The 21,943-nt window shown below is 43.3% G+C and overlaps 1 protein-coding gene across 2 annotated transcripts in view; it reads left to right on the top strand.

The window, feature by feature from the left end:
- The window catches only part of PDGFRA (platelet derived growth factor receptor alpha), a 61,182-nt gene extending 48,271 nt beyond the window's left edge, over window positions 1–12,911 (top strand). For both annotated transcript variants that reach the window (XM_023183121.1, XM_023183120.1), the window contains exons 17-23: window positions 2,612–2,727; window positions 3,098–3,220; window positions 4,685–4,796; window positions 6,048–6,147; window positions 6,257–6,362; window positions 7,561–7,802; window positions 12,764–12,911. In XM_023183121.1, coding sequence (XP_023038889.1) covers window positions 2,612–2,727; window positions 3,098–3,220; window positions 4,685–4,796; window positions 6,048–6,147; window positions 6,257–6,362; window positions 7,561–7,802; window positions 12,764–12,911 — 947 coding nt within the window. The remainder of the gene's footprint in view (window positions 1–2,611; window positions 2,728–3,097; window positions 3,221–4,684; window positions 4,797–6,047; window positions 6,148–6,256; window positions 6,363–7,560; window positions 7,803–12,763) is intronic.
- Window positions 12,912–21,943: the final 9,032 nt, after the last annotated feature.

Genomic DNA, 21,943 nt, shown 5'->3' with positions numbered 1-21,943 from the left:
AAGTCTTATCTGACGAAGGCAAGTCCCTTCCACCTATGAGCCTGTAAAATAAAAAACAAGTTATTTACTTCCAAGATACAATGGGGTTATAGACCTTGGGTCAACATTCCCATTCCCAAAGGGAGAAATTGGCCAAAAGAAAGGGGCTACAAGCCCCACAGAAGTTCAAAACTCAGCAGGGCTGAAAGCTCCAAATAAACTCCATTGACTCCATATCCCATATCCAGAGCACGCTGGTGCAAGGGATGGAGCTCTTGGGAGGGGTGGAACTCCCTGTGGCTTTACAGGGTTCAGCCCCTGCAGCTGCTCTCAGGGGGTGGTGTCAAGTGCTTGTGGTTTTTCCAGGTGCAGAGTGCAAGTTGTTGGTGGATATATTATTCATGGAGGATGGTGGCCCTCTCTTCATAGCTCCACTAGGCAGTGCCCCAGTGGAGACTCTGTGTGGGGTCTTCAACCCCACATTTCCCCTCTGCACTGCCTTAGTAAAAGTTCTCTATGAGGGCTCCACTCCTGCAGCATGCTTCTGTCTGGGCACCCTGGATTTTTTAAATATATCCTCTGAAATCTAGGCAGAGGCTCCCAAGCCTCAACTCTTGCACTCTGTGCACCCACAGACTAATACCACATGGAAGCTGCCAAGGTTTATGGCTGTCACAAGCTGAAGCAGCAGCCCAAGCTGCACCTGGACTCCTTGGACCCATGGCTGGAGCTGGAGTCATAGGGATGCAGGGAGCAGTGTGTCAAGGCTGCACAGGGCAGTGGACCCTGGGCCTGGACTATGAAACCATTTTTCTCTCCTAGGCCTCTGGGCCTGTGATGCGAGGGGCTGCCATGAAGGTCTCTGAAATGCCTTCAAGGCCTTTTTCTCATTGTTTTGGCAATCAGCCTTTGCCTCCTTTTTAGTTATGCAAATTACTCTAGCAAGTGGTGGCCCAGCAGCCCTCTTTAATTCTCTCCCAAAAAAGCTTTTACTTTCTCTGTCACATGGCCAAGCTACAAAGTTTCCAACCTTTTATGCTCTGCTTCCCTTTTATTTTTTTTAAGAGATGGGGTCTCGCTGTGTTGTCTGGGCTAGTTCAAACTCCTGGACTCAAGCAATTCTCTCACCTCAGCCTCCCAAAGTTTTGGGATTGCAGGTGTGAGCCACTATGCCTAGCTTCTGCTTCTTTGTAAATGTAAGTTTCAACTTCAAGTCGTTTCTTTGCTTTTGCATCTGAATGTAGGCTATTGGAAGCAGGCAGGCCATGTCTTGAATACTGCTGCTTGGAAATTTCTTCCACCAGATATCCTAGGTCATCACTCTCAAGTTCAAAATTCTACATATTCCTAGGGCATGGACATAATGTGGCCAAGTTCTTTGCTGAGGCTTAACAAGGGTGACCTTTACTCCAGTTCCCAATAAATTCTTCATTTTCATCCGAGACCTTGGCAGCCTGGATTTAATTGTCCATATCATTATCAGCATTTTGGTCACAAGCATTTAACCAGTCTCTAAGAAGTTCCAAACTTTCCTTCATCTTCCTGTCTTTTTCTGAGCCCTCCAAACTCTTCTAATCTCTGCCTGTTACCCAGTTATCTTTACAGCAATTTCCCATTCCTTGATCCCAATTTTCTCTATTAAGCTGTTTTTGCATTGCTATAAACACTTGAGACTGAGTAATTTATAAAGAAAAGAGGTTTCATTGGCACATGGTTCTGCAGGCTATACAGGCATTTGCTTCTGGGGAGGCCTCAGGAAGCTTCCAATCATGGTGGAAGGTAAAAGGGGAGCAGGCATATCACATGGCCAGAGCAGGAGCAAATAGAGAGAGAGAGTGAGGGAGAGGGGGAGAGAGAGAGAGAGAGAGAGAGAGAGAGAGATGCCGCACAGTTTTAAACAGGCAGATCGTGCAAAAAGTCACTCACTTTTGCAAGGATATCATCAAGGGGATGGTGCTAAACCATTCATGAGAAATTCACCCCCGTGATCCAGTCACCTCCCACCAGGCCCTATCTCCAATACTGGGGATTACACTTCAACATGAGATTTGGGTGGGGACACATATCCAAACTATATCATTGTGTGTGTGTGTGTATAATTTTTAAACCAGATATATGTTTCTGCATATCTCTTTTCTTTCTTTCTTTCTTTTTTTTTTTTTTTTAAGACAGAGTCTCACTCTGTCACCCAGGCTGGAGTGCAGTGGTGTGATCTTGGCTGACAGCAACTCACTGCAACCTCCTCCTCCCTGGTTCAAGCAATTCCCCTGCTTCAGCCTCTCAAGTAGCTGGGATTACAGGTACATGCCACCATGCCTGGCTAGTTTTTTTGTATTATTAGCAGAGACAGAGTTTCACCACATAGGCCAGACTGGTCTCGAACTTCTGACCTCAGGCAATCCACCATCCTCGGCCTTCCAAAGTGCTGGGATTATAGGCACGAGTCACCATGCCTGGCCTATATATCTGTTTTCTAAGATAGAACCTTCGCATAGTGATATTCACCTGTGAGATCTAAACATTCTACAAGAAAATTAAGAAAATATTTGGATGTGTTCTTTGGGCATGCCTCTGCAACCTGATGATTTCCTGCTGCCTGCCAGCACCAATACATTTAATTTCTTTTCTGCAGACTCAGAAGTCAAAAACCTCCTTTCAGATGATAACTCAGAAGGCCTTACTTTGTTGGATTTGTTGAGCTTCACCTATCAAGTTGCCCGAGGAATGGAGTTTTTGGCTTCAAAAAATGTAAGTTCAAGGAACAGAGACCTTTTTAGACCCAGCCACAGATTTCAGAGTGAGTGGAGTGTGGAAGGAGATGCTAGGAGATAGATCTTGGAAAGGCCATTAATAACAGGGGCCTCTTACTTACCTGTCTCTCTCCTTCATCCCCTACACAGGGCAGGGAGTCCGAAATCATCAGGCATCTACTCTTCTCTAGAGCTTTCTCTCTGTTGGGAGTGGGTGGAGTGAGAACCTGGGAGAAGGCCAGCCCTTTATATCCAGGCAGGCAGCTCCAAGTGCCACCATGGATCGGGGATTGGCCAGTCTTGCAGGGGTGATGCTGGTTCAGCCACAGATGGCTTGACCCTGAGGCATTTCTTCCTTTTCGGTGCAGTGTGTCCACCGGGATCTGGCTGCTCGCAACGTCCTCCTGGCACAAGGAAAAATTGTGAAGATCTGTGACTTTGGCCTGGCCAGAGACATCATGCATGATTCGAACTACGTATCGAAAGGCAGTGTACGTCCTCACTTCCCTCAGTGGGCATGCTCACCCTCCTTCACTTTAATCTCTGAAGTCAGATGTTGCTTCTAGAGATTCGGTGCCTGTTTTTTAAAACATCAATACACTACAAGGGGTCAGTACACAGCCTTGGCAGCAGATTGCCCAGGTGTGAGTGCCAGCTCTTCCACTTACTTGATTTGGATTCAGGGCTAGATACTCGACTGTTCTGCCCCTCTATGTCCCTGACTGTAGTGGGAGGTGATAACAGTACCTATTTGCTGAGTTGCTATGGAGATTAAATCAATGAATTCATGTAAAGTGCTTAGGACAGTGCCTGGCATATAGAAACAGCACTCAATAACTGTTAGCTATTTTATTTATTTATTTATTTTCTTTTTTTTCTTTTTTTTTTTTTTTTTTTTGAGACAGAGTCTCACTCTGTCACCCAGGCTGGAGAGCAGTGGTGCAATCTTGGCTCACTGCAAACTTCCGCCTCCCAGGTTGAAGCGATTCTCCTGCCTCAGCCTCCTGAGTAGCTGGGATTACAGGCATGCACCACCACACTCAGCTAATTTTTGTATTTTTAGTAGAGACAGGGTTTCACCATGTTTGCCAGGCTGGTCTCGAACTCCTGGCCTCAAGTGATCTATCTGCCTGCCTCAGCCTCCCAAAGTGTTGGGATGACAGGTGTGAGCCACTGCACCTGGCAAGTGTTAGCTATTAATATGTCAATTACGTGTATGCATGGACAAGCATGCATTCCCAAAAATGGTGTCTCTATATTTTAAGCTTTTATCAGATATTCAAATGCCATCTGTGACCCCTAAAATATTGAAACCATTTGGGTTTATATATCTTGGAGGCACAGTTTCCTTAAAGATATTCATTTTGTTGTCTTCTTGGACCATTCTCCCCATTCCTTCCACTTCTCAGCAGATGACACAGCTCCCTGTAGGGATACATCTGCTCCCTGTAGGTACAATTCCAAATCACCTCACTGCACTGGACGTGAGATAGCTCATGGCAGCTGCTGCTTCCACCTAGGGAAAGACATGGCCTGCATCCATGCTTTGTGTGATTCATGTACTCCTGTGGCCGTGATAGCTGTAATCGGCTCATAGATCACTGGATCTGTTCTTAATTTTGTTCCCAGGAATATCTAAATAGAGGAAACAGGTCCCTTCAGGGCTTACACCTTTTGAGTGAAAATTCAGGATTAATGTTTTTGGATATTATTCCTTTGGAGGACATAAAAGGCAATATTGATCATTCATCATTCATCTAGTATTTGTTGAACACCTACTATGTGCCAGGCACTGAGAGTTCAGCAATGAACAAAACACATATAAGAGACACTCAAATGGGACAAGATAATTAGCACAAGTTATTAAGAGCCCAAAGGGAACCCTTTTCCATTTCCACTGCTGTAGATCATCAGTGAGTAGACATGGGTTTAACTCTCTCCCTCCTTCCTTGCAGACCTTTCTGCCTGTGAAGTGGATGGCTCCTGAGAGCATCTTTGACAACCTCTACACCACACTGAGTGATGTCTGGTCTTACGGCATTCTGCTCTGGGAGATCTTTTCCCTTGGTATGGGCCTGACATTGCTGCTTGTTTGGGCTGTTCTGAAACACCACTGGAAGGAAAATGTGTTCTTTCAAGCCCCAGCATGTAGACAGTGTTAAGATAACCTGGTGTGAGGCCAGTACGCTGCAGCCGCCTCATATCACACGTGCCTTATTGTGTCTGAGATAGGCCCATGCCGGTGGAAATGGGGTCTTTGTTGGGGGTTGCATCTCACTCCTGATCTCTGCCCCTCGTCTCCTTTGGGCTATGCCAGAGTGACTTCCTCCCATTGGAAGTGGTCCCAATGACATTTGCATCCCGGCTGCTTTTTCATTTTGGGCTTTGGGTCACATGGGTACACCCTTGGAGAGTGGGCCCTCCCTCACCTGGTGGTGATTGATATCAGGTGAAAAGGGATATGTGGAGGGAAGGGCAGGGCTCTCATTCCTGGTTGTCATTGGCCAGTCTTGACAACCCAGGTGCTGAACAACCCAGGTGCCCTGGGCTGCACGGTGAGGTCCCTAAGAGAAGGATGAGCCATAACCCTGACATCTGGATGGTTCATCTGGGGAGATGAGACTTACACACTTAGGGATAAACAGTGTGGTACTGATTTAAAATTGTAATTCGAGTCTTGAGTAAAGAGAAAGGAGTCCTGGAATAGTGTGGGAAGGCTTCAGAGAGGGAACTTAACTTGACCTGGCCTTGGCTTTGAATGTGTGAAATGTTTCATGGATTTATCTGTGATGAGGATGTAATAGGAAAGCGTGTCTTCCTGCCCCTTCTCCTTTTTCTTCCTAGTTCTCCCTCCATGGATGATCACAATGGATCATCCCCCAGTGGCTTAATGGAGTCTCGTACTCCCTTAAAAGCAGAGAGGCCCCCACTTTGATTTTTGCTTTAGCGATTTGAACATACCTGGTGAAAAAGACTCTCTGAGTTTTAATGATTCACAATTTCTCCTTGCTTTTCTAGTTCATTTTGTCTGTGTTGATCCAATAGTCATACACATTGAAAAACACTTGAATGCTTGTTTCTAAAGATGTAGAATTTTTGTGATGGTACTTGGACTTGACCAACCTGGAGTCCTAATTAAATTTAAGATTTGAGCTGGTCTCTGAAGGGAAGGAGATGATGACACTGAATTTTCTGGAAAAAAACAGTGTTTCAAGGCTATAGGATCTGAAAGGTGTTCTAACGGTGTTCTATCATGCCAAGTGTTTCAACAATGCACTGAGCATTTGTTAGTCCTGCTGTTTATTGTTTGGCTTGTAGGTGGTACTCCTTACCCCGGCATGATGGTGGATTCTACTTTCTACAATAAGATCAAGAGTGGGTACCGGATGGCCAAGCCTGACCATGCTACCAGTGAAGTGTGAGCTTCTTCCCCATCCCGGGGGCCTGTGTTCACACTCTGTGGGTCTAGGGGGAGGGAGGGGCCCTGAGACTTCCCCCCGTGCCCACTCTTGAGTTCTGTCCCTCAGCTACGAGATCATGGTGAAATGCTGGAACAGTGAGCCAGAGAAGAGACCCTCTTTTTACCACCTGAGTGAGATTGTGGAGAATCTGCTGCCTGGACAATATAAAAAGGTATGTTTGGATCTGTGGGTGGAAAGGTCTGGATAAAGCTGAAAGTTATACCAGTGAGCTGTGCTGTTTGGCATTTCTAGAGGAGCATTTTCAAAAGAGGCAAAAGATTGTGTGATCCAGTTGCTGGGCTTCATGGCAGTGCTCCACAAGACCCTAGTAGCAATAATGAATGAAAACCCTCTCCTTCCCGCGGGGCTTCCCTTTCATCTTAAATGTGTAGCACCTACTCTTCTCTAGATGTTTGAGTATCAGAAGTTAGTGTGCAGTTAGAAGACTCAGGGAATCCATGGCCATTACATCGCTAATTTGAATGCACTTAAATCCATGCAAAATTGGCTTTTACCAGCTGACTGGAAAGAACAACCTCAGCTGTTATCTGTGGCACCAGCTGGTTTTTGTGGACTAGGAAGCATTGTTCAGAGGAACAAATGTAATTTCATGGAACCAAGCAGGATATGTAAATGAATAAAACAACCTTCTGCTGAGGTGTTGAGAGGAAAACTCAGACATAACCTCAGTTCCTTAGATTCAGATTAGTCCCTGTGTAGACTTTTTATACTTATCATTGTTCTTCCTTTCTCTCAAGGAGGGACAGCATTAGGAGATTGTGTGCTAAACTGCAAATTAAACACTTCTGTCTGTTAATTATCTCACTGCCCACTACACTTTCACAGGTGAGGCAGTGAGGCAGTGAGGAGGCAGAAGGAAATTAACCCTCAGTTGGTCAAAGAGGCTCTGATTGGTGGAAATGTGTTGGTGGAAAGAGATTGAAGCTATTGTTGAAAATAGGGTCTGTTCACATCTAATGTTAGACCTCTCCAATGTTTAAGGATCATGAAGGCTTTGGGTATTATCCACCCAATAGAAGTCCTCACTGCCTCTCTATGGGACCCATCCAAGCCCTGGAAAGGCAATGTGATGGGGACCAGAAGGGTTCTCGGTTGTAGCTACTGACTTGGAAAAGGGGCCACTGGTATCTTAGCACCTACCGGCAGAAGCTCTTTACCATTGGTGGCCACTTCTTCATGTTCTACGTCTCTGGGGATAGTTGACATGACTCTCCTTCAACTAAGTCCCGCATCTTCCAGATAGTTTGGAAATATGTACAGTTAAATAATAGTAAGTTCTGAGTGTCTCTATTCATTTTTGAGGTTTGGTCATTAAAACTTGATTAAATATGTTTAATGAATGTTTATAGAGTTATGAAAAAATTCATCTGGACTTCCTGAAGAGTGACCATCCTGCTGTGGCACGCATGCGTGTGGACTCAGACAATGCGTACATTGGTGTCACCTACAAAAACGAGGAAGACAAGCTGAAGGACTGGGAGGGTGGTCTGGATGAGCAGAGACTGAGCGCTGACAGTGGCTATATCATTCCTCTGCCTGACATTGACCCTGTCCCTGAGGAGGAGGACCTGGGCAAGAGGAACAGACACAGGTAGCTGGGGGGCAGCGTCAGTGTCTCACCTTTCCCCTCCCCTACAGGCCCTGAAGGAGAGGACCTGATAATGGTGCACTCCTGGGTGGTAAATCTGTACTTGGGGGCAAGTTGCAGAATCCTCAGGAGGTCGGTGTGGTTTTGAAAATGCTTCCCAGATGATTCTAATATGTTCCCCCTGGGGCTGGGAGACGGGTGTGCATGTTGTGGGGAGAGGGTCATGCTTCCCTGGTGGAGAATCTTTGAGTGAAGTTCTCAGGTAATTTGATCAAATTGATACAGAACTGTGATTACTGAGATCATATAAGCCTCTCCTGCCATTGTCTTAAATAGTCATTGAACTAGGGAAAAAGTGGAGAGAGGCGGGACTGAGTCCTTCGATGCTATACCCTACCTGTGAATTGGAATCACCTGCAGAGATTTAAAAACTGTTGATATACAAGCCTCACCCAAAACAACAAATTAGAATCCCTGGGGGTGGTGGCCAACTGCTCCCTGGCTGATTTGATTCTTCTTTCTTTTAAATTTTATATTCTGGAAGATTTCTAATATGTGCACAATTCACATAGCATAGTGAGCTGTTCAGTATCCATCACCCAGCTTCAATGACTATGCACTCTACCAGCCTGGATGTATGCATGGCCATGTCTGTCTCTCCTCAGCCTCCTCTGGATTGTTTGGAAGCAAATCCTAGACACCATATCATTTCACCCATAAATATTCCAGTGTGTCTCTTAAAGATAAGGGCTCTATTTTAAAGAATAACAACACTTATTAAAAAGTTATTAAAAATAACTACAATGCCATTATCTCACCCAAAACAGGGACAATAAACCATTAAGACATCAGACAGCCAGTTAAAGTTCAAATTATCTCACAAATATTATCGTACTCCATTAAAAAGTGGGCAGAGGACATGAGCAGAGACTTCAAAAGAAGACATACATGCAGCCAACAAGCATACGAAAAAATGCTCAACATCACTGATCACTAGAGAAATGCAAATCAGAACCATGATGAGATACCATCTCACACCAGTCAGAATGGTTATTATTAAAAAGTCAAAAAATAACAGATGCTGGTGAAGTTGTGGAGAAAAGGGGATGCTTACACCCTGCTCACTGGAGTGCAAATTACTTCAGCTATTGTGGAAAGCAGTGTGGTGATTTCTCAAAGAACTTTTTTTTTTTTTTTTTTTGAGAGGGGGGGAAAAAAACTTTTTTTTTTTTTTTTTTTGAGTGGGAGTTCCACTTTGTCACCCAGGCTGGAGTGGATTGGTGAGATCTCGGCTCACTGCAAGCTCCGCCTCCCGGGTTCACGCCATTCTTCTGCCTCAGCCTCCCGAGTAGCTGGAACTACAGGCGCCTGCCACCGCGCCCGGCTAATTTTTTGTATTTTTAGTAGAGACGGGGTTTCACCGTGTTGGCCAGGATGGTCTCGATCTCTGACCTTGTGATCCACCCGCCTTGGCCTCCCAAAGTGCTGGGATTACAGGCTTAAGCTACCGCGTCTGGCCTCAAAGAACTTTTAGCAGAATTACCTTTCGACGCAGCAATCCCATTATTGGGTATATAACCAAAGGAATATAAATCATTCTACCATAAAGACATGCATACGTATGTTCAGTGCAACACTATTCACAATAGCAAAGACATGTAATCATCCTAAATGCCTACTGACAGTAGATTAGATAAAGAACATCTGGCACATATACACCATGGAATACTGTGCATCGATGAAAAAGAACAAGATCTGAGATACCATCTCGCACCAGTCAGAATGGCTGTTATTTAAAAGTCAAAAATCAACCAATGGTGGTGAAGTTGTGGAGAAAAAGAAACACTTTTACAATGTCGGTTGGAGTGTAAATTAGTTCAACCACTGTGGAAGACAGTGTGGCGATTCCCCCAAAGACCTAGAAGCAGGAATACTGTTTGACCCATCAATCCCGTTACTGGGTATATACCCAGAGGTATATAAATCATTCTATTACAAGGACACATGCATGTGTATGTTCACTGCCGCACAGTTCACAATAGCAAAATCGTGGAAGCAACCTAATGCCCATCAATGATAGACTGGGTAAAGAAAATATGGTACATATACACCATGGAACACTATATAGCCATAAAAAGGAATGAGATCATGTCCTTTGCAGGGACATGGATGGAGCTGGAAGCCGTTATCCTCAGCAAACTAATACAGGAACAGAAAACCAAACACCACATGTTCTCACTTATCAGTGGGAGCTGAACAATGAGGACACATGGACACATGGAGGGAAACAACACACACTGGGGCCTTTCAGGGGTTAGGGGTTAGGTGGAGCATCAGGAAGAATAGCTAAAGGATGGGTGATGGGATGATTTGTGCAGCAAACCACCATGACACATGTTTACCTATGTAACAAACCTGCACAACTTGCACATGTACCCTTGAACTTAAGAAGTGGAGAACACAAAAATGAAATAAAAAAAAGAACAAGATCATGTCCTTTGCAGCAACATGTACGGAACCTGAGGTCATCATCCTTAGCAAACTAATGCAGGAACAGAAACTAATGCTATTGTGAATAGTGTTGCACTGAACAGAAGACCAGTGTTAAGCAGCAACTTAACACTGCTCTCACTTATTCAGCCCCAACAGCCCCAACACATGTTCTCACTTATAAGTGGGAGACACTTATAAACAACGAGAACACATGGACACAAAGAGGGGAACAACACACACCAGGGCATAGTTGAGGGTGCAGGATGGGAGAAGGAAGAGGATCAGAAAAAATGCCTATCGGATACTGTGCTTATTACTTGGGTGACGAAATAATCTGTACACCAAACCCCCATGACATGTGATTTATCTATGTAACAAACCTGCACATGTGCCCCTGAACATAAAAGTTAAAAAAAATTATCGTACACTTGTTTTGTTCCATTTGAGATCCAGATAAGAGTCACACATTGCACTGGGTTACTATGTCTCTGTAAGTTCACTTTGCCTCTTCTTTTTGCCCTCTTACATATTATTTGTGAAGAAACCATAGCGTTTGCCTGTGGAGTTCCCATAATCAGAATTTTGCTGATTACATCCTTGTAGTGTCCTTCTCAGGTGCTTCTGTCCTCTCTATGTGTTGCAAACTGGTAGTTAGTCTAGAAACTTAACCTGACTCAGGTTAGATCTTTGGCAAACATGCTTCAAAGAAGGTTCTGTGTGCTTCTGTCAGGAGGTTTGCACTGTCCAGTTGTCTGTCTTTTGTAACATTAGCAGTCATTGGATGATCATTACCTAGATTTTCTTTCTTTCTTTTTTTTTTTTTTTTTTGAGATGGAATCTTGCTCTGTCACCCAGGCTGGAGTGGTGCAATCTCAGCTCACTGCAACCTCTGCCTCCTGGGTTCAAGCCATTCTTGTACCTCTGCCTCCTGAGTAGCTGGGATTACAGGCACATGCCACCATGCCCAGCTATTTTTTGTATTTTTAGTAGAGATGGGGTTTCACCATGTTGGCCAGGATGGTTTTGAACTCCTGACCTCAAGAGATCCACTGGCCTCGGCCTCCCAAAATGCTAGCATTATAGGCACGAACCACCTCGCCTGGCCTAGATTCTTTAATTCATCACCAAGGTGGAGCTAATGCCCAGGCAGGACTGAGAATCACTGGTTCACGTGGTCGGATGGAGGAGACTATGCCCCAGTTCTCCACTCTCTTTGCATGGCCCTTGGACAGAGGTAGGAGAAGGTGATGATAGTGGCCCCTAGTTCAAGGTCCAAGTTGCTTGTGTGTGTGTGTTTTTTTCCCTCTTCTTTCCCATCAGAGCATTATTTTGAAGGCTTATGACTGTGACCTTTGTTAACCAATTTAGGTATAATATGTAGACAGCCCTTGTTTATTTGTATGAAATGGGTAATTTTAAAAGTATGGCTTTTCTATTTTGTTTTAGAATATGTTACATGATTTGAAGATGGGACAAAGTGGCCTATCAGTCTTTGGTTTTTTATTATGCTTTGCTCAGGCCAGTTTTTATAATGTGTTTATATCCCTTGAGCAAACGGTGTTCCTCCAAGTTTTAGGGGTCTGTGGTGGAACTTCACAGGGGTCGGGGAAGGCTGAGCAGGGAATCTAGGGCTCTCTGTCTCAGATCTTTTCTCAATTTGGTTACTTTGTATTTGTGGGCTCTGAATAACATTTGAGTTGTAAGAGGGTTCTGCTTTTATATAAAGTTAGAAAGTCACATTGAAATAAAAAACATGAGAAAGGTGCCCAGAAATTTTCTAGGGCTACACCAGGCTGAGCTGCAGAATTTGACACACCAGGAATTGAACTTTCCCAGTTGAAGTTCAAGTTAAAGTTAAGTAACTTGTGTAGCATCACACAGCTAGTAAGTGGGGGGACCATTCCAGACCTAAGGCTTTCTGATTCCAGAACTCCTCTTTCAGCCACTGCTCCAGTATGTAAGGAGCCATCACCTGGGCCTTCAAGATGGGGTGGGAGGTGCGGGCATTGGATGTCAAGAGAGAGGGGAAGAGGGCATTCCAGGCAAGTGGCACGAGATCCTGAGAACACAGTTGGGATGCCCAGGAGGCTTCCGGGAGAGCACCTGATGGGCCTGGCTGCAGCTTGCAGCTGACTTCACCCCCTGCTCTACCTTCCCGGGCCTTTGGATCAGGCATTGCTTATTTTCTCTTCCACTAGGATTGAGTAGGGCAAGTAGAAATTGTTGTAGCTTGTCAGCAACTTTGATGAAAGACCTGGCAGAAAAGCAGGAAAGCTGAAATGTAAAAATGTTGGGTGGACCTTGGTTTTCCATGTGACCTACCACAGCATGTCAGGCCTGGGGGCAGAATCTTGCCATACTGTAAAGCCCAGATTTGAGTGCCAAAGGCTTTCCTTTGTCTCTAGGGGGCCACAGTCTAGTTCTAGTTCTTTGTAGGAGTTGTAATCTTTGTTCTTCTCTCCCTCCTCCAGCTCGCAGACCTCTGAAGAGAGTGCCATTGAGACGGGTTCCAGCAGTTCCACCTTCATCAAGAGAGAGGACGAGACCATTGAAGACATCGACATGATGGACGACATCGGCATAGACTCTTCAGACCTGGTGGAAGACAGCTTCCTGTAACTGGCGGATTCGAGGGGTTCCTTCCACTTCTGGGGCCACCTCTGGATCCCGTTCAGAAAACCACTTTATTGCAATGCGGAGGTTGAGAGGAGGACTTGGTTGATGTTTAAAGAGAAGTTCCCAGCCAAGGGCCTCAGGGGGCCTTCTAAATATGAATGAATGGGATATTTTGAAATGAACTTTTTCAGTAGCATCTCAGCGTTGTGTGAAGTTTGGAGATAGATGGACAGGGGAATAATAGGCCACGGAAGGTGAACTTTGTGCTTCAAGAACATTGGTGAGAGTCCAACGGACACAATTTATACTGCGACAAAACTTCAGCATTGTAATTATGTAAATAACTCTAACCAAGGCTATGTTTAGATTGTATTAACTATCTTCTTTGGACTTCTGAAGAGACCACTCAATCCATCCATGTACTTCCCTCTTGAAACCTGATATCAGCTGCTGTTGAACTTTTTAAAGAAGTGCATGAAAAACCACTTTTGAACCTTAAAAGGTACTGGTACTATAACATTTTGCTATTTTTTTTTAGTGTTAAAGAGATAAAGAATAACAATTAACCAACTTTGTTTAATAGATTTGGGGCATTTAGAAGCCTGACAACTCATTTTCATATTGTAATCTACATTTATAATAATACTACTGTTATCAGTAATGCTAAATGTGTAATATGTAACATGATTTCCCTCCAGAGAAAGCACAATTTAAAACAATCCTTACTAAGTAGGTGACAAGTTTGACAGTTTTTGACATTTATATTAAATAACATGTTTCTCTATAAAGTATGGTAATAGCTTTAGTGAATTAAATTTAGTTGAGCATAGAGAACAAAGTAAAAGTAGTGTTGTCCAGGAAGTCAGAATTTTTAACTGTACTGAATAGGTTCCCCAATCCATTGTATTAAAAACAATTAACTGCCCTCTCTGAAATAATGGGATTAGAAACAAACAAAACTCTTTTTTTTTTTTTTTTTTGAGACAGAGTCTTGCTCAGGCACCCAGGCTGGAGTGCGGTGGCATGATCTTGGCTCACTACAAGCTCCGCCTCCCGGGATTCACGCCATTATCCTGCCTCAACCTCCCGAGTAGCTGGGACTACAGGCGCCCGCCACTACGCCCGGCTAATTTTTTTCTATTTTTAGTAGAGATGGGATTTCACCATGTTAGCCAGGATGGTCTCGATCTCCTGACTTCGTGATCCGCCCATCTCGGCCTCCCAAAGTGCTGGGATTACAGGAAACAAAACTCTGAAGTCTTAAAAGTTCTCAATGTAGAGACATAAACCTGTGCTGAACATAACTTCTCATGTATATTACCCAATGGAAAATATAGTGATCAGCAAAAAGACTGGATTTGCAGACGTTTTTGTTTTTTCTTTATGCCTGGTGAAAGCTTTGACGGCCCCAATATATGTATTTTTTGAATCTATGAACCTGAAAAGGGTCAGAAGGATGCCCAGACATCAGCCTCCTTCTTTCAGCCCTTACCCCAAAGAGAAAGAGTTTGAAACTCGAGACCATAAAGGTATTCTTTACTGGAGGCTGGATGTGCATTAGCCTGGATCCTCAGTTCTCAAATGTGCATGGCAGCCGGGATGACTAGATCCTGGGTTTCCATCCCTGAGATTCTGAAGTATGAAGTCTGAGGGAAACCAGAATCTGTATTTTTCTAAACTGCCTGGCTTTCTGATCTGCCAGTTTTCAGAAACACTGACTTAGGTTTCAGGAAGTTGCCATGGGAAACAAATAATTTGAACTTTGGAACAGGGTTGGAATTCAACCATGCAGGAAGCCTACTATTTAAATCCTTGGCTTCAGGTTAGTGACATTTAATGCCATCTAGCTAGCAATTGCGATCTTAATTTAACTTTCCAGTCTTAGCTGAGGCTGAGAAAGCTAAAGTTTGGTTTTGACAGGTTTTCCAAAAGTAAAGACGCTACTTCCTACCGTATGAGGGAGATGAACTTGCCCCATCTCCCATCTTCTGCCTCCCACTGCATTCCCCGCCAAGGAAAGGCATGTACAACAATTATGCAATTCAGTGTTCCAAGTCTCTGTGTAACCAGCTCAGTGTTTTGGTGGAAAAAACATTTTAAGTTTTACTGATAATTTGAGGTTAGATGGGAGGATCAATTGCCACATCTATCCACACTGTCAAACAGGTTGGTGTGAGTTCATTGGCATTCTTTGCAATACTGCTTAATTGCTGATACCATATGAATGAAACATGGGCTGTGATTACTGCAATCACTGTATGTGCTATGGGCAGGTGATGTTTTGGAAGATGTAGAAGCAACAACAAAGTACTTGACTACCTACTGGTGTAATCTCAATGCAAGTCCCAACTTTCTTATCCACCTTTTCATAGTAAGTGCCAAGACTGAGCCAGATTGGCCAATTAAAAACGAAAACCTGACTAGGTTCTGTAGAGCCAATTAGACTTGAAATACATTTGTGTTTCTAGAATCACAGCTCAAGCATTCTGTTTATTGCTCACTCTCCCTTGTACAGCCTTATTTTGTTGGTGCTTTGCATTTTAATATTGCCGTGAGCCTTGCATGACATCATGAGACCAGATGAAACTTCTCAGTCCAGCAGTTTCCAGTCCTAACAAATGCTCCCACCTGAATTTGTATATGACTGCATTTTTGTGTGTGTGTATTTTCAACAAATTCCAGATTTGTTTCCTTTTTGGCCTCCTGCAAAGTCTCCAGAAGAAAATTTGCCAATCTTTCCTACTTTCTATTTTTATGATGACAATCAAAGCTGGCCTGAGAAACACAATTTGTGACTTTTTAAATGATCAGTGATGTCCTTAAAATGTGGTCTGCCAATCTGTACAAAATGGTCCTATTTTTGTGAAGAGGGACGTAAGATAAAATGATGTTATACATCAATATGTATATATGTATTTCTATATAGACTTGGAGAATACTGCCAAAACATTTATGACAAGCTGTATCACTGCCTTTGTTTATATTTTTTTAACTGTGATAATCCCCACAGGCACATTAACTGTTGCACTTTTGAATGTCCAAAATTTATATTTTAGAAATAATAAAGAGAAAGATACTTACATGTTCCCAAAACAACAGTGTGGTGAATGTGTGAGAAGAACTAACTTGATAGGGTCTACCAATACAAAGTGTATTATGAATGCCCCTGTTCATGTTTTTGTTTTAAAACGTGTAAATGAAGATCTTTATATTTCAATAAATGATATATAATTTAAAGTTATGCTAAGGTTCCAGCATTTTTGTTTTTAGTTTAATCATAAGAATTAAAGCAATCCTGTTCAATTTACTTTCTTAGCAACATTTGTAGGACTCTATATTAGGCTTTTTTTTTTTTTTTTTTTTTTTTCTGAGACGGAGTTTTGCTCTTTTCATCCAGGCTGGAGTGCAGTGGTGCAATCTCAGGTCACTGCAACTTCTGCCTCCTGAGTTCAAGCAATTCTTCTGCCTCAGCCTCCCCAGTAGCTGGTATTATAGGTGCCTGCCACCACAACCGGCTTATTTTTGTATTTTTAGTAGGGACGAGGTTTCATCATATTGGCCAGGCTGGTCTCAAACTCCTGACCTTAGGTGATCTGCCTGCCTCGGCCTCCCAAAGTGCTGGGATTACAGCCGTGAACCATCACACCTGGCCTATGTTAGGCTTTTGATGAACCAATAGAATATCTAAGGTTTAAGACATTATATGAGCTAGATTGTTCTACAACACAGTATTTGACTTAAAGATGATTGTAACTTGACTCATCTTTGGTCTCATCATTTTTTTGATTGTTTGTCTTTATCCTGTGGTGTTTTCTTCCCCTGCATGAGGAATACAGGACTGCATTTACTCTGTACAACATTCAACTTTCGTAAAAGTGTAGGAGGTAAAATGTTAAAGTTATTTTTTTCACCGTGTCTTCTTCCGTCTCCCTGTCCTGTTTCCAAGAGGCAGTGCTACACAACTTGGTGTGTCTTTTAACCTTCTAGTTCCCTTTCTATGCATCTGTGTATATATATTCCTCCAATACACACATCTCTACGTTTGCTTCATCTACCTAAATGGGATCTCACTTCATGTAATCCTTTGTAATGTTCTTTTTTCCTTTTCTTTTTAAAACTATTTATCAAAGCAGTTTTAGATGTGTGGCAAAATTGAGTAGAAGGTACACAGATTTCCTATGTGTCCCCTGCCCCCACACCCACAAAGCCTCCCCATCACTAACATTCTCCACATTTGCTACAGCTGATGAACCTACATTGCCACATCATCACCCATAGCACAGTCCACAGTTCTGTTTTTTTTAATGCTGTTTTAGCGATCTCTGTGGAAAGTATATAGAGGCAGACTGCCCTCATTTTTATTAGCTTCACAGGATCCCATTATGTAAATGTACCATAATTTATGCAATTATGTTCCTATAAAATGGATTTAGTTTCCAGTTCTTTGCTATTAAAATGATTTCATGAACATCTTTGCAACATACATATTTGCACACAATATGTGTTTTTTTTTTTTTTTTTTTTTTTTTTTTTGAGACGGAGTCTGGCTCTGTGGCCCAGGCTGGAGTGCTGTGGCCGGATCTCAGCTCACTGCAAGCTCCGCCTCCCGGGTTCACGCCATTCTCCTGCCTCAGCCTCCCAGTAGCCGGGACTACAGGCGCCGCTACCTCGCCCGGCTAGTTTTTTGTAGTTTTTAGTAGAGACGGGGTTTCACCGTGTTAGCCAGGATGGTCTCGATCTCCTGACCTCGTGATCCGCCCGTCTCGGCCTCCCAAAGTGCTGGGATTACAGGCTTGAGCCACCGCGCCCGGCCCCACAATATGTGTTTTGTAGAATGGATTTCTACAAATGAAATTGCTAGGCCAAAGGGTGTGCAGAAATAAATTGATGTTGAGCTCAAGTCTTCAGACAAGATTGCTACATAAGTTCTTGAGCGTCTGCACATGAATCACTGGCTTTGCACATTACATGCAGTTTTCTAGTCTCCTCTGCCCCACATTGCCCAGGAATCATGGTCTTACGGTCTTCAAAATAGGATTGGAAGAAACACAATGTGGTAACTGTGAGAGAATGTGGGTTTTGTGTTCTGAAGCATACTGAAGCAAGTGACTTTAGGAATTCTAAAAATGGTACAACTCACCTTATTTTGAGCTCACGGACAACGAAAATTGATTATGTTGTTAATAATCAGAATATAGCACCCTATTCCAACATAACTCCTTATCCAAATTCAAATAGCCTGCAGCTGGAAGCATACTTCTTTGGAGTTAAACCTCCAAGGAGGGATTCAGAAGATCATGGTGTATGAGAGCCAGGACTAGATTGCAGCTCAGGACAGAGCAGCATGCAGAGGCTTACATTGTGAATTTTAGCTCCAGATTGATTGCAAGGACAAACCAGCAATCCTGAGAGGACCCTCTGATGGAAGTGGACTTCTCCTGCAGGACCGGGGAGACACCCCAAATATTGTGAGTGCCCCAACTGCGGAACTGGGATAGGGAGACGCTCCTTTACTGAATGCACAGTCCCACTGGAGAAGCTGAAGGTTTGCTTGCAGAAGTTTCCTACTTTACCTGGAGTTGAGTCAAGTTAGAGAGCCGAGCAAAATACAGGGGTAGAGGAAGCAGCAGAAAGGCCCTGGGAGCTTGCTGGGTCCCCAAGCAGCCCATTCCTGCCCGACACCACAGGGATCCATAGGGAGGATGGACAGAGGAGCAGGGGGTAAAACTCCACAGGGAGAAGGAAATCTCTAACTGAACTTTGCAACAATTTGAACAGGGCAAGAAGGCTCCTGGCGGGAACTCGGGAGGGTGCAAATCGGGGCGTGCAGACTTCACAAGCAGGGGAATAGCTAAAGCCTTTTTCTCTCCCAGCTGGGTGGAGGATAGCCTCAGGCAGGTTTTCAAGCTCATCTTGCCCTCTGTCTGGAAACAGACTCAGGGCTGTGGGGGGAGGGGCACGGTGGGAGTGAGACAAGCCATTCGGTTTGCGAGGGAGCTGGGTGAGGCTTGTGGTTGCCGGCTCTCCCCCACTTCTGTGACAACCTGCATGACTCAGCGGAGACAGCCATAATCCCCCTAGGTATGCAACTCCAGTGACCTGCGAATCTTACCCCCATCCCCCCACAGCAGCCTCAGCAAGACCTGCCCAACCAGAGTGTGAGCTCAGACATGCCTAGCCCCGCCCCCATCTGATGGTCCTTCCCTATCCACCCTGGTAGCATAAGACAAAGGGCATATAATCTTGGGAGTTCTAGGGCTCCGCCCTCCGCTGGTTCCTCCCCACACCACTATAGCTGATGCTTCCTGGAAAGTACCGCCTTCTGGCAGGAGGTCAAGCAGCACAAAGATAAAGCATTAAACCACCAAAACTAAGGACCCTCATGGAGTCCATTGCACTGTCCACGACCTCCACCAAAACAAGCACTGGTATCCATGGCTGAGAGACCCACAGACAGTTCACATCACAGGACTCTGTGCAGACAACCCCCGGTACCAGTCCGGAGCTGGGTAGACTAACTGGGTGGCTAGACCCAGAAGAGAGAAAACAATCACACAATCACTGCAGTTTAGCTCATAGGAAGCCACATCCATAGGAAAAGTGGGAGAGTACTACATCAAAGGAATACCCCGTGGGACTAAAGAATCTGAACAACAGTCTTCAGCCCTATACCTTCCTGCTGACAGAGCCTACCCAAATGAGAAGAAACCAGAAAACCAACCCTGGTAATATGACAACACAAGGCTCTTCAACACCCCCCGAAAATCACACTAGTTCACCAGCAATGGATCCAAACCAAGAAGAAATCCCTGGTTTACTTGAAAAAGAATTCAAGAAGTTAGTTATTAAGCTTATCAGGGAGGGACCAGAAGAAGGTGAAGCCCAATGCAAAGAAATCTAAAAAATTGTATAAGAAGTGAAGAGAGAAATACTCATGGAAATAGCTTAAGGAAAAAACAATAAAAAAATTCAGGAAACTTTGGACACACTTTTAGAAATGTGAAATACTCTGGAAAGTCTCAGCAATAGAATTGAACAAGTAGAAGAAAGACTTTTAGGGCTCAAAGACAAGGTCTTCAGATTAACCCAATCCAACAAACACAAAGAAAAAAGAATAAGATGCAACCATAAAAAAGGATGAGTTCATGTCCTTTGCAGGGACATGGATGAAGCTGGAAACCATCATTTTAAGCAAATATCACAAGGACAGAAAACCAAACACTACGTGTTCTCACTCACAGGTGGGAGTTGAATAACAAGAGCACATGGACACAGGGCGGGGAACATCACACATTGGGGCCTGTCAGGGGGTTAGGGGCCAGGGGAGGGATAGCATTAGGAGAAACACCTAATGTAAATGATGAGTTGATGGGTGCAGCAAACCAACATGGCACATGTATACCTATGTAACAAGCCTGCATGTTGTGCACATGTACCCTAGAACTTAAAGTGTAATAACAAAAAAAAAAAAAAAAAAGAAAAAAGAATAAGAAAATATGAACAAAGCCTCCAAAAAATCTGGGATTGTGTTAAACAACCAAATCTAAGAAGAATTGGTGTTCCTGAGGAAGAAGACAATTCTAAAAGCTTAGAAAACATATTTGGGGGAATAATGGAGGAAAACATCCCTGGCCTTGTGAGATACTAGACAGCCATATACAAGAAGCACAAAGAACACCTGGGAAATTCACTGCAAAAAGATCTTCACCTAGACACACTGTCATCAGGTTATCCAAAGTTAAGACCAAGGAAAGAATCTTAATAGCAGTGAGACAGAAGCACAGAGAAAAACCTATCAGATTAACAGCAGATCTCTCAGCAGAAGCCCTACAAGCTAGAAGAGATTGGGGCCATATCTTCAACCTCCTCAAACAAAACATTTTATCAGCCAAGAATTTTGGATCCAGCAAAACCAAGCATCATATCTGAAAGGAAGATACAGTTGTTTTCAGACAAATAAATGCTGAGAGAATTCACCGTTATCAAACTACCACTACAAGAACTGCTAAAAGGAGCCCTAAATTTTGAAACAAATCCTGGAAACACATCAAAACAGAACGTCTTTAAACAATAAATCACATAAGACCTGTAAAACAAAAATACAATTTAAAAAGCAAAAACAACAAACAAAAAACCAAAGCACACAGGCAACAAAGAGCATGATGAAAGCAACAGTACCTCACATTTCAATACTAACATTGAATGTAAATGGCCTAAATGCTCTACTTAAAAGATACAGAACCACAGAGTGGATAAGAACTCACCAACTATCTACTGCCTTCAAGAGACTCACCTGACACATAAGGACTTAAGCAGAATTAAAGTAAAAGGATGGAAAGAGGCATTTTGTGCAAATGGACACCAAAAGCAAGGAGGGGTAGCTATTCTTATATCAGAAAAAAAAAAAAAAAAAAAAAAAAAACACACACACACACTCACACACACACACACACCACACACACTTTAAAGCAACAGCAGTTAAAAGAGATAAAGAGGGACATTCTATAATGGTAAAAGGCCTTGTCCAACAGGAAAATATCACAATTCTAAACATATGCACCTAACACTGGAGATCCCAAACTTACAAAACAATTACTAACAAACCTAAGAAATGAGATAGACAGCAACACAATAATAGTGGGGGACTTCAATACTCCACTGACAGCACTCGACAGGTCATTAAGACAGAAAGTCAACAAAGAAACAATGGGTTTAAACTATACTTTGGAACAAATGGATCTAAGAGATATGTAAAAAACATTTCATCCAACAGCCACAGAATACACATTTTATTCAACAGTGCATGAAACTTTCTCCAAGATAGACCATATGATAAGCCATAAAAAAACCTCAATATATTTAAGAAAATTGAAATTATATCAAGTACTCTCTCAGACCACAGTGGAATAAAACTGGAAATCAACTCTAAAAGGAACCTTCAAAACCATTCAAATACATGGAAATTAAATAACCTGCTCCTGAACGAGCATTGGGTCAAAAATAAAATCAAGATGGAAATTTTAAAAATTATTTGA

Source organism: Piliocolobus tephrosceles, chromosome 3 (assembly GCF_002776525.5).
Source record: "Piliocolobus tephrosceles isolate RC106 chromosome 3, ASM277652v3, whole genome shotgun sequence".
In the NCBI taxonomy this organism is placed as follows: Eukaryota; Metazoa; Chordata; class Mammalia; order Primates; family Cercopithecidae; genus Piliocolobus; species Piliocolobus tephrosceles.
This window is presented reverse-complemented; position numbering and strand designations above follow the sequence as displayed.